This window comes from Ipomoea triloba, chromosome 14 (assembly GCF_003576645.1).
Source record: "Ipomoea triloba cultivar NCNSP0323 chromosome 14, ASM357664v1".
NCBI lineage: Eukaryota > Viridiplantae > Streptophyta > Magnoliopsida > Solanales > Convolvulaceae > Ipomoea > Ipomoea triloba.
In genome coordinates this window covers 14,989,382-15,002,392 of record NC_044929.1, presented here as the reverse complement: position 1 = coordinate 15,002,392, position 13,011 = coordinate 14,989,382, and the positions used below count along the sequence as shown (strand labels likewise).

Genomic DNA, 13,011 nt, shown 5'->3' with positions numbered 1-13,011 from the left:
ACACACAAGTGCTTCCACTATCCTAGGAGTTAATGAACTCCTAAATGCATCTAGCACTCTCCCACTAGTGCTAAAAGCAGATTCAGAGGCTACAGTTGAAATGGGAACAGCAAGAACATCCCTAGCCAATTGGGAGAGGATAGGAAACCTACTAGTATTGATCTTCCACCAATTTAAAATGTCAAAATCAGGATTTTCATCCTCCACAATTTCCTCACTTAGATAGATTTCCAGCTAAGTTTTTTTGCCTCCCAACTCACCAGTCTCTGCTCTTTGCTTTTTTAACTGAGATTTCAGTTTAGACTGTGGTCTACCAATGGTGACAGATTGAGAGTGGGACTGGGATGTACCAGTGACAGCAGTAGCAGAATCAACACTGACAGATGAACCATGCACATAGTCATCAAACAAATTCTTCAGACCAGTTAAAACATTTTTGAAACAAGATTCTCCCTTATCATCACCATACAGTTGTGTGAACTGGTATGACATGTATGCAATTTTATCCCTTGGATCCAATATATTTGCATAAAAAATGATGGCATTCATTTTATCAGGATCATCCCAATATTTCTCAAACTTCGTTTTCATATTTAAACCCATCAGATTTAGAGGCAGATTCAGCTTCCACCATTTCAGACAGCATGCAAGACAAGTCAGAAATTTCAGAGAAGAAATTATTGGCAGTCACATACAAAGAACCAGAAATCCTTAGGGTCATCTCATAAAAACATTTAAGCAACTTCACCATATGCTCAATAGAATACCAATCCATAAAATCTGGGACAGATTCACCTAAATCAGTAGAGAATGAACTATCATTTTCTTCATAGGCCTCAAATACCTTTTGATACGTGACTGCATTCTTAAGCATCAAGTAGGTTGAGTTCCATCTAGTTGGTACATCAAGAGTCAAACTAGACTTGGCTTCCACCCCTATTAAATCAGCAAGGTCCCTGAATTTTTTTAGCCTAGCAGGAGAATTTCTCACATATCTAATTGCATCCCTCACCTTCTTTACAGAACTGTCTACATCCTTTAACCCATCCTGGACAATCAAATTTAAGACATGTGCAATGCATCTCATGTGCACATAATTGCATTTCACAGAAGAAACCCCCCAAGACAGCAACTTCTTTTTGAAGAAACCCATAGCAGTGTCATTACTAGAGGCATTGTCAACAGTCACAGTGAATATATTTTTTAGCCCCCACTCTAGAAGACAGGTTTCTAAGGCTTTGGCAATGTATTCCCCCCTATGTGAGGTGACAGGGACAAATGATATGATCTTTTTGTGTAGCTTCCATTGGTTATCTATAAAATGTGCAGTGATGCACATATAGTTTATCCTTTGGACAGATGTCCAAGTATCAGTTGTGATACTAACTCTTTGGCAGGAAGTCCTAAACAGTTTCTTCAGATTTACCCTCTCATCAGAAAAAATCTGATAAATATCCCTACTTATAGTCCATCTATATGGGATCTTAAATCTAGGACATGCAACAAGAATAAATTTTCTAAACCCCTACCCCTCTACAAATCTGAAAGGAAGCTCATCAATGAGTATCATTTCTGCTAGGGCCCTCCTAATTGCATCTTGATTGAACACCCAAGTAGTTAAGACCCCCACATTAACCCCCGTCTCTGGACTAGGACTAACCACAGGCTGAAATGTTAGCAGAGATTGTCTAACATCTTTGGAGTGAAGATTCTTTAGGCAGTTAAGCATATGATGCCTTAAGGAAGATGTGCCATGCTTTTTTGACTGACCACCATATAATTTTGCACAATAAATACACCTTGCATGCATAACCACTCCACTACTGTCTTTGACCTTCTCAAAATGATCCCATACCGGGGATCTGGTTTCAACCTCCTTTCTTTTTTTTGAAGGAACAGATTGAGGAGGAGGCACATTTTGCTGCTGAGATTGATTTCTCTCCACAGCTTCTACTTCCACCCCAGTAAGTTCCTCACTAGATAGTATAGGAGGAGGTTGCCCAGACAAACTAATACTCTCCATCTTTACAGATGAGATGTGTATTAGAAATCAGTATGGAAAAAAAGATCAAGTCAGTATAGTGTGGTTATACACTTATAGTTATACAACTAGACTCATACAGTCAAAAACAGATACTGAGGTACACAAACACATATACTGAGGTACACATTTAACTGATTTAAGGGTCCATAAATTCCATAAACTTATTTTTTATTTCAGAACTTACAAAGTTAGAAAGTTCATCATTTAGGGGCTAATAGGGCTTCCACACTTAAATTGAATTAGGGCAAACCCTAATTTCAATGTAATCAGTATATCATAATAGAATAGCAGATAAAACTCATCAAAGCATAGCAATAATTAAGGGCTTCCACAGTTCCACACTTAAATTGAATTAGGGCAAACCCTAATTTCAATGTAATCAGTATATCATAACAAAATAACAGATCAAAGCATAGCAATAATTAAGGGCTTCCACAGTTCCACACCTAAATTGAATTAGGGCAAACCCTATTTTCAATGTAATCAATATATCATAACAGAATAACATATCAAAGGCATAGCAACAGAACTACAGAATCACATATTCACATATCAAACACAAATCCACAACACCAGTAATACAAATATACAATAACAATAAAAATCTATGAACTAGGGTTCCGGCATACCTCAAACGGCTCAAAGAGTCAAAGACTCAGTCTCTAATGAGTTTACTCTCTATTTTTTTTAGATAAAAGCCTCACCGGAGTTTTAGGGCTTCCACCGGCTTCAAGTCGACAGTTGCAACGGCGTTAAGGGCTTCCACAGTTCCACCGGAAAGTTGAGAGAACAAAAGACTCGAGTAGAAGGCTAAAGACTCGAGAGAGACTGAGACTGAGAAGTGAGAATTGAGAGAACTCAGACTCTCAGAGTCTCAGAGAAGAGAACAAAGAGCCAGAGAGGAGAGGTCGCGACTGCGCAGAAAGAGCACAAATGACCTAGGGTTGACACCCTCTGAACAAAGGAGTATATATATATTACACATCATACGACGTCGTATATATATCTATATAATATGTGTATATATGTAATCGGGTATTCGGGCGGTTCAGGGAGGATATTTCTCAACCCTACCCGATAACCTACACTCGCACTCAAGCCAATTAACGGGTCGGTTGATGGAATCGTGTAGTGACACCTGTTTCGTACTCAATTTCGGATTACGGGTGGGTCGGGTTTTTCGGGTGGGTCGGGTATTGCACACCCCTAGTCGGAAAAACGTAAATGTGTTTAAATTGTTTATTGATGGGGGTAAAGCAGTTAATTCAAATCACTTTCTTCTTCTTCCTTGGACTTGCTAGCTGGAATTGCAACATCCTCTATTGTAAAAAAATCACCTATGGTCCATCTTCTTCCTTGCACCTTCTTCAAGTCAGAAACTCCATTTGCAGGTGAATTGCTCAAGGGTCCATCAAGATTTTAAGAACCAAATGCATTGGAAGCTGTCAAAAACTCAGAATAAAAAAAAAATCCCAAAAATATGAAATCTATCAAAAAAGAAAAAATTATTTGTTGCCCATTTAATTTTTAGTTCAGTTTATGCTTCTATTCTTTCTCTCTTTTGTTTTTTTGGCCATAAATTACACAATTAATTAATTAACTTCATCACATCATCACATTCAGTTTGAAGGCATTATCCCCTGGAAATCTTCTATCAACTGCGGCACGTAATTTAGCGCAGTCACGTAATTTAGCGCCGTCTCGGACGAGAGATCTGAGCTCTTCAGCAGAATTTGATCCCATTCTGCAGCCCCACCTCGTCGGAATGTTCTTCCGCCGAGACCTTGTTCCCGTCCGGAACCCCAAGCTGCATCCCGCCGCCGGCACAGACATGGGGACTCGGCAGGAACTTGAACGGGCTCGAGACGTCGGCATCCTGATCGGTTAGTTCATGCACCAAAGCCCTAAATTCCGACGAGTTTGTCTCCACTTTCATTGGATTTGAGATGTAAAAACCTTACGCGAAGAAGAAGGAAGCGAAGAAAATCAAACAATTTTCTCCTTTTTTTAAAAACATAAATTGAGCATTTTACCCCATCAATAAACAATTTAAACACATTTACATTTTTCCGGCAACATTTGGCCAGTGATTTGGCCAGGAGGACCAAATCTGTTAAAAAATGCATAGTTAGAGGATTAAATTGTTACTTTTTAAAGTCGCGTACTTAAATTAACAAGACTCCAATAATCACGGGACCAAAAATGTAATTAACTCTTATATTTTTAAATTAAAATTTAAAATGTCAAAAAATTTAGTTTAATTAGCCAAATTTTAGGGGTAGGACACAAAACGTTTAACTCTTATAATTTAAGTTCAAATGTTATATTAATAAAAAAAAATAATATAGCAATTTAATTTTTAAATTATTATTTTTAATAATTCGCATAAATTAATTTAAAAAAAATGTACACTACGGAATTATAAGCTACATCACATTGACCAGATACCTCCTGTAATTACAATAGGAATAAGACCAAAGTTTGTTTTCCCGCCTGTTATTAACCTAAAGCTAAGTTGGGGGAGATGTTTCCCGCCATTTTCACGGCATCAAGGGTAAAGAGGTAAATAACCGAACGACGCCGTTGCCTGAATATTCGATTGGCGGCCCCACTGATCCTTCACAATTCACGTAATTCCAGATTCACCCTCATTACTCGAACATTCCCAAATGCCCCATGGGAGAACAGGTGTTTCTGAATTCCCCAAATTACACCCAACTCATGCATCACTTACCCTCAAGAAAACGGCATTTTGGTCAATCCGCCCCACAAAGCAGGGCTAAAATTGGTAATGCACCCACGGCTCCGGGGGCATTCTCGTAATTCAATTCAACATCCGGGCTTTTTCCATCTCAGACCAGACTATAAAACCCGCCTTTCGATGCTTCTCGAAATCAAATTATATTTATTCGCTCCCAATCTCTCACCGCAGAGGCGCTCTCTGCTTCTCTTTCTCTCTCGATTACTCATTTCTTAGCATATTTCTCCTTTTTGTTCTTCGATTATTCAAGAACTTCTTCGTGTTCTGCGCAGCTCTCCTTCCGTGTTTCCTCCCAAGCTGGTAAATTCACCGCAGATATATGTGGTTTGATCGATACCAAAGACTTGCTTGGGAACGTTTTCTGTGGTTCCGAACTCTCTCGAAACCATAACCGACATAGACCGCCGCGAGGAAGTGAGGACTGTTGCCGATATCGAGGTTTGACCTCAATTGGCTTCTCGATATCGGGCTTTCAGTCGGGGAGCAACTGATTAATTGAATTAAATGTGAGTTTATTGCGTTGTTTTTGTTTTTTGCTTTGGTTTTAGTTTATCCTGCTATTCTTATGGCTCCCGAAACCCCAATTCTGTTTTGGGAGGGTTGACTGTGATTTAAGGGTGAATGATTGTGGCATTAAAATGATGGTGAAGTTTGTGTAATATTTGAAGATGTTTTATTTGCTTTGGGAAACCCTAGTTTTCCCCAGTTTCGGGGTTTTAAGATTTTAGAGTGTTTGGTTTTTTTTTTTTTTTGTTTTTTTTGTTTTTTTTTTATATGTGGGAAACTAGATTCGTTGATTCCGAGTATCATTGTGTATCGAGAAACCTTCATTTGGTTACAAAGATGAAATTCACTTCAACATATTTGTAATTGTTTGTCTGTGCTGAAATACTAAACTATTTCGTTGCTGATATATAAGTTATATTGAGGGTTTTCCTTTTCTAAATATACATACATATGATGGATTTTGAATGATACATGTGGTTTTAAAGTGACTTCTGTGGAGTTGAACATCAGTCCCCTTCATTCCTTGTTTATTGGTGATTTGTGTAGCAGAAGATGTAGTGTGTGGTAATTTATTGAATCTGATTATCACAATTAAATGGTTGTTCTTTTCACTCTCTATCTAATGATTAGTTTTGTCTTGTATTTAATATTATTATTACTATGTTATGCTTTTGTGTGTTTAATATAATATAATAGATTTGGAAAGGAAACAATTTTGTAATTTAGGCAGGGTTAATTGCATCATAAATCAGAAAGAAAGTAGATGAGTTCTCATTGAACTGTTGTTTTTGTAAGTCATGCCAACCAGTAGTATGGAATTTGGGTATGAATTACACCTATTTTTTAAAATAAACATTTTGTTTTTTGTTGCAATTGGTGCTTAGTTTAACTTTTCCATGTGATGTAAGAAACTTTTTAATCATTTGACTTGAGGATGACATTAAGTACTCAAGTATTGTATGTTGTAAATATGGTTAATTAGTATCTCTTGTTTTTGCAGATTAGTCATGGCAGAACAGGGGAATGGAAATGGGCCTGCTAATGGGCATGCATCTGCTGGAAGTGCCTATAAAATTGATTTGAATACCTTTAGTAGGAGACTGCAGGCCCTATATTCACATTGGAAGGAACATAGGGCTGATATTTGGGGTTCTTCTGATGTTCTTGCCATAGCAACACCTCCTCCTTCTGAGGATTTGAGGTACTTGAAATCCTCAGCCATGAACATTTGGTTGCTTGGGTATGAGTTCCCAGAAACGATTATGGTTTTTGGAGAAAAGCAGATCCATTTTTTATGTAGCCAAAAGAAAGCATCTTTGCTTGAAGTTGTTAAAAAGGCTGCTAAAGAGGCTGTGGGTGCTGATGTTGTCATGCATGTGAAGGCCAAAAGTGAGGATGGGACTACACAAATGGATGCTGTTCTCCGTTCAATCAGTACACAACTGAAGTCCCCTGTAATTGGTTATATTGCAAAAGAGGCCCCCGAAGGGAAACTCCTTGAGACATGGGCAGACAAGTTAAAGAATTCTGGACTTCAGCTTGGTGATATAACACTTGGACTGTCTGATATTTTAGCAATAAAGGACCAGAATGAGATAATAAATGTGAAGAAAGCTGCTTATTTGACTGCTTCTACATTGAAGAACTTTGTTGTACCTAAGCTTGAGAAGGTTATAGATGAGGAGAAAAAAGTAACCCATTCATCACTGATGGATGAGACAGAAAAGGCCATTCTGGACCCGGCTAAAGTTAAGGTGAAGCTGAAGCCTGAGAATGTAGATATATGTTACCCGCCCATCTTCCAGAGTGGTGGGAATTTTGATCTAAGACCTAGTGCTTCAAGCAATGATGATAATTTGTATTATGATTCTGCCAGTGTAATCATATGTGCTGTTGGGTCTCGATATAACAGTTACTGCTCAAATGTTGCTAGAACATTTCTTATTGATTCAACTTCAACCCAGAGCAAGGCTTATGAAGTGCTACTTAAAGCCCAAGAGGCAGCAATTGCTGCCTTGAAGCCAGGTAACAAGATGAATGCTGTTTATCAAGCAGCACTTGCAGTAGTTGAGAGGGATGCACCTGAACTGGTTAGCAACTTGACAAAAACAGCAGGAACAGGAATTGGTCTGGAGTTCCGTGAGTCAGGATTGATGCTTAATGCGAAAAGTGATAAAGTGTTGAAATCAGGAATGGTGTTTAATGTTTCTCTGGGTTTTCAGAATTTGCAGGCTGACACCAGCACTCCCAAGAGTAGGAACTTTTCTCTTTTGCTTGCAGACACGGTGATTCTAACAAATGAAGGCCATGAGGTTGTAACCCATCTGATCTCGAAAGCTCTCAAAGATGTGGCATATTCATTCAACGAGGATGAAGAGGAGGAGCAGCCAAAAGCGAAAGCTGAGTCCAATGGCAAGGAAGTATTACATTCAAAGGCAACACTTCGGTCAGACAATCATGAGATATCTAAGGAAGAGCTGCGGAGGCAGCATCAAGCAGAACTTGCTCGTCAGAAAAATGAAGAAACTGCTCGACGTCTTGCTGGTGGTGGGGCTGCAAATGGAGACAATCGATCTACTGCTAAGGCTTCAAGCGAACTTGTAGCCTACAAGAATGTCAATGATCTACCAGCACCTCCCAAAGACATGATGATTCAGGTTGACCAGAAGAATGAAGCTGTCCTTCTACCTGTATATGGAAGCATGGTGCCATTCCATGTATCTACTGTGAAGAGTGTATCAAGTCAGTCAGATACTAACCGCAACTGTTACATCCGAATTATCTTCAATGTTCCAGGTATGCCTTTTGCACCCAGTGATGTAAATGCATCAAAGAATCAAGGAGCCATTTACCTGAAGGAGGTTTCTTATCGTTCTAAGGACCCCAGGCATATAAGTGAAGTAGTCCAGTTGATTAAAACACTAAGACGTAATGTTGTTGCCAGAGAGTCTGAAAGAGCTGAGAGGGCTACACTGGTCACTCAACAGAAGCTTGTACTAGCCGGAAATAAATTTAAGCCAGTCAGGTTGTCTGACTTGTGGATCCGTCCTGTTTTCGGTGGGCGTGCCAGAAAACTTCCTGGCACTCTGGAAGCTCATGTTAATGGATTTCGGTATTCAACCTCAAGACAGGACGAGCGCGTTGATGTTATGTATGACAATGTGAAGCATGCATTTTTCCAGCCAGCTGAAAAGGAAATGATCACACTTGTTCATTTTCATCTCCACAACCACATAATGGTAGGGAACAAGAAAACCAAGGATGTGCAGTTTTATGTAGAAGTGATGGATGTGGTCCAAACCCTTGGAGGTGGAAAGCGGTCTGCGTATGACCCAGATGAGATTGAAGAAGAACAGAGGGAGAGAGATCGGAAGAACAAAATCAACATGGATTTCCAGAATTTTGTGAACCGGGTGAATGATCTGTGGAGCCAGCCCCAGTTCAAAGGGCTTGACCTGGAATTTGATCAACCTCTGAGAGAACTTGGGTTTCACGGGGTTCCCTATAAATCATCAGCTTTTATAGTTCCAACATCAACCAGTTTGGTTGAGCTAATAGAGACACCATTCCTTGTGATCACCCTAAGTGAGATTGAGATTGTTAACCTGGAGAGAGTGGGGTTTGGGCAGAAGAACTTTGACATGGCAATTGTTTTCAAGGACTTCAAGCGTGACGTAATGCGGATAGATTCTATTCCAATATCCTCACTTGAAGGCATCAAGGAGTGGATTGACACAACTGACATCAAGTACTATGAGAGCAAGCTGAATCTGAACTGGCGTCCTATATTGAAAACTATCATTGATGATCCACAGAAGTTCATTGATGAAGGTGGGTGGGAATTCTTGAACTTGGAAGGTAGTGACTCAGAATCTGATAATACAGAGGATTCAGATGGAGCATTTGAACCTACAGACGATGAACCGGAATCAGATTCTGATGATGAAGAGTCTGACAGTGAATCATTGGTAGAGTCAGAAGACGAAGAAGAAGAAGAGGAGGAGGAGGAGTCAGAGGAAGAGAAAGGGAAGACATGGGAAGAGTTGGAAAGGGAAGCAACCTATGCAGATAGGGAGAATGGCGATGAGTCTGACAGCGAGGATGAGAGGCGAAGAAGAAAGAAGACGTTTGGTAAGTCGAGGGCAGGGCCAATTAGTGCTCCTCCTAAGCGGACCAAGTTCAGGTAAAGAAAGAACTAGAGTCTAAGAGTAGCGTAGCAGCCTGAAGAATGAACTTTCCATCAGTCAAGGATTTTTGTTTTTGTTCTTCTATTTTCACCTCCCCGTGTTTGGACGTAGGTGGTAGGCAGGCAGGATTAACTATTTCTTGTAAACGTGGGATTAGCTTTATGGAAAACTTCAATTTTAGTATTTTGCTTGTTTATTTATGTTTATGAAATATGTCCCAATTTTTTGCCAGTCTCAAAATTTTAAAGAACGAAAAGTAACACCCTATGTACGATGTACTTAGGCCTGTGCATCGGACGGTTCGGAGGCCTGTATATCGGACGGGTTCGGGCGATTCGAATTTTTGAACCGCTCATCCCGTTCAGATTTCGGATTTCAAAATTTGAATCTTATCCAGTAAAATTTATTGAGTAAACATTTCGGATTTCAAAATTTGAATCTTATCCAGTAAAATTTATTGAGTAAACATTTCAGTTTTTGGTTATTCGGCTTCATATTCATAGTTGAAAAACAAAATAAAAATTACATCAAATAATTCAGAAACACAGAGCCCAAACATATAGCCAAATCAGCCAATAATCCACCAACAAACACTTCAGCCATGGTTATATTATTAAGCACTAAATATATATCACATAAACATAAAGATTAAAGATATACAGAAACACGGGAGACATCAGTGGAGAAGCACTCACCGGAAAGTGAAGTCGAACACCAGAGAGATGACGGAAAGTGAAGTCCAACACCAGAAAGATGAGAGAAATGCAGTTGCGCTTAAGGTATGAGGTCGCTCAATTCTCAAACCCTCAAAATAATCAGAATTGTTGAACAATTGGTAAATATGTATATATATAATACCTAAAACGACGTCGTATGGATAGCATCAAAACCCTACCCTAATTACTTTCGGATATTTGGACGGGTCGGATGTCCAAATACCCTACCCTACCCGAGAACATCCAGGCCGACTTATAGCGCGGAGCGGGTCGGATGGCAGCTATCGGATTCGGAGCGGTCCGACTTCCCTCTCTTTGGCCGTCGGGTCGGGCGAGTGGGTCAGGTCACTCGGATCTTGTCACTCGGAGCGGTTCGGCTTTCCTCTATTTGAGAGGTTTCACGACTTTTATAACCTTGTCATATTTGTCAATAACTAAATTTGTTTCTCTATATTATTGAATATGAATACAAAATAGTCAACTGACTTAATATTGGAAGACAAAATTGTCATTTTCAACAAAAAAAAATAAATTGATCATTAGTGAGTTAGTGACCGAAAATTAGAGGCAAGATTTAAGTCATAGAATCGAATGTGAAAAAGTTAATAGTTGGAGACCAAAAGTGAAAATGATCCAATAGTTGTGGATAAAAAATAAAAAAATAAAAAAATCGAGAACCAAATGTAAAAATGATCTAATAGTCATGATAGCAAAAGTGAAAATTTTTTCTCAAATATCATGTCAACCCTGATCTATCTATCTATTCTCCCTCCATAGCCATATTTGGTTCGTGAAATAAAATTTGAGAAAATAAAAAACTTATTCAATAAAGAAAAAATGAGTTATAAATTTGTTAAAATTAAAAATTTCTATGGTTGCCTTCCATCCTTGAAAGTCTGAAGACAGAAATGAAGAATTATCAACTCCCATTGTGCGTGTAACTGTATTCATACAAAAAAAAAATGCCATTTCTTGGTCTAACTGCCTGCCTGCCCCAAATAGGATTGGATAGAATAAAAGAAGAAAAGTAGTGATAGATGGAGGTGGAAACGCATGGGCTGTGACAGCACAATGCAAATACAATAATGGAATAAACTAACTGTTATGTTGCTAAGGTCAGGAAGCTTTTGATCTTAAGTTACTTGTTCACTAAACCTACAATTATACTATTTGTCTTCCACACCAACCCTCATCATTACCTTCTCCTTAATATGCGCGCTAAACAAACCCTTAAAAGAAAATCATATTACACTTCTACTCGCATTTTACGAGATGAGATTAATTACAAACACGTACAAGACCAATGTTATCTCCACTAATACAACCACTTTGACCTTACATGTATACTGCATTGATATCTGCATCTCATCAGTCAAGACGCGTTATTTAAGAAGCCTTATCCATCCATCTATATATGCATCAGCTTCATTATATTACTCCTAAACCTGTCAAAAACAACACATTCAATCCGGCCGGCTGGCCTCTTCCTGTCATCTACACTAACACTACCATACATATATACATATATATATATATATATATATATATATATATATATATATATATATATATAGCTTGAACCAGACTTGCAAGATATCAAAGCAACAAAAACTTTGATATCATCCAACTCATCCTAGCGGCAACTTAAACCGTAAGAGTTATGTTACATGTATTCTTATCATCTCAGCTATGTGTTGATTGATCATTAATTTTTATAGATATCTTACTCTTTTTTTCTCTATTTTAATTTGTCTTTCATCCCATCAAAACAAATCACCTAATAAGAGTAAAGGATACATTTGAGGTTTAATCATAGGTGATCGGGGCTTGCGTTCAAGTGAAAACCGCCTCTTAGATGAAAATGTATGAACTAATAAATGAATGCACACAATCTATGGGTCACACATGTGTGAGACCGTCTCACGATGTGAGGCGCGTTGGATCAACATAATTTGGGTTATAAAATCAACCAATAGATACTTATAACAGTAACTATCACCCAAATTATGTTGACCCGACCCGTCTCACGGATTAAGACCCGTGAGACGGTCCCACACAATCTACTTGATAGATTATGTGCATTCATGTGATAAGTTCTGTGCATTAATGTAATAAGTTATCACGCTTTGACCTAAAGGGTGGTTCCTTCTCATTTGATGATTAATCTAATTATGAGATTATGTCTTTAATGTAGTGAAGCCTTTCCATATTTCAGCCATAGAGCACATATGACATGCCTTCATGGTATACCATTTAGATCTCACTTCCTACATGAGTCTGTAGTCTTTGTAGATATTTCAACTTGGTGTTACGTTGGTCATAAGTCCCCCTGCTTCAAATAACACTACTGTACTTTGGTATCCCTAATACCCTCCAGCTTGTTTCTCAAAAACCAAAAGTTTCTTAGCAATATTAAGACATATTTTTCATGTCCATTTATTTGCTTGCTTGCTGTCTACAGGCAAATAACCTCATCATACTTTGTTTCCTGACAATCTCAAGGCGATGTATGAGTGGTGAGTCCTTTGCATCCAAAATCATTGCATTGAAACATTCACATAAAATTATTAACAAGGACATCACACTTAACATCAGTAGAGAAATGAGACCTAGACGACTCAAAAGGATGCTTATCACCCAACCAATCAAAAGCTTGAACATCTAATACTCTTAACTCCCTCATGGCCTGTGAAAATGTTGTTACAGTTGTGGCCCTAGCAGCTTTCCATAGTGCATCTTTAATTGCCATTCATCCAAACCCAGCTACCTTCATATTTGCATGAAAATGCCTAACAC

At 38.6% G+C, this 13,011-nt stretch overlaps 2 protein-coding genes across 3 annotated transcripts; one reads left to right on the top strand and one right to left on the bottom strand.

Annotated features, from left to right (window-relative positions):
• Positions 1 to 574: 574 nt before the first annotated feature.
• LOC116003997 (zinc finger BED domain-containing protein RICESLEEPER 2-like) lies at positions 575 to 2,023 on the bottom strand. The gene is made up of 2 exons (XM_031243938.1): positions 1,538 to 2,023; positions 575 to 1,444 (listed from the first exon to the last, which is right to left on the bottom strand). Exons 1-2 carry the CDS (start codon positions 2,021 to 2,023, stop codon positions 575 to 577), a joined length of 1,356 nt encoding a protein of 451 aa, XP_031099798.1.
• Positions 2,024 to 4,938: 2,915 nt separating this feature from the next.
• Positions 4,939 to 9,705, top strand: LOC116004626 (FACT complex subunit SPT16-like). 2 transcript variants are annotated; one of them, XM_031244750.1, is made up of 2 exons: positions 4,939 to 5,311; positions 6,318 to 9,705. In XM_031244750.1, the coding sequence occupies exon 2, from the start codon at positions 6,320 to 6,322 to the stop codon at positions 9,497 to 9,499; it is 3,180 nt and encodes a 1,059-aa protein (XP_031100610.1). In that variant the 5' UTR covers positions 4,939 to 5,311; positions 6,318 to 6,319; the 3' UTR covers positions 9,500 to 9,705. The 2 variants fall into 2 exon arrangements, with proteins under 2 accessions (XP_031100610.1, XP_031100609.1); XM_031244749.1 differs by having other exon boundaries at positions 6,313 to 9,705.
• The last annotated feature ends 3,306 nt before the right edge of the window (positions 9,706 to 13,011 follow it).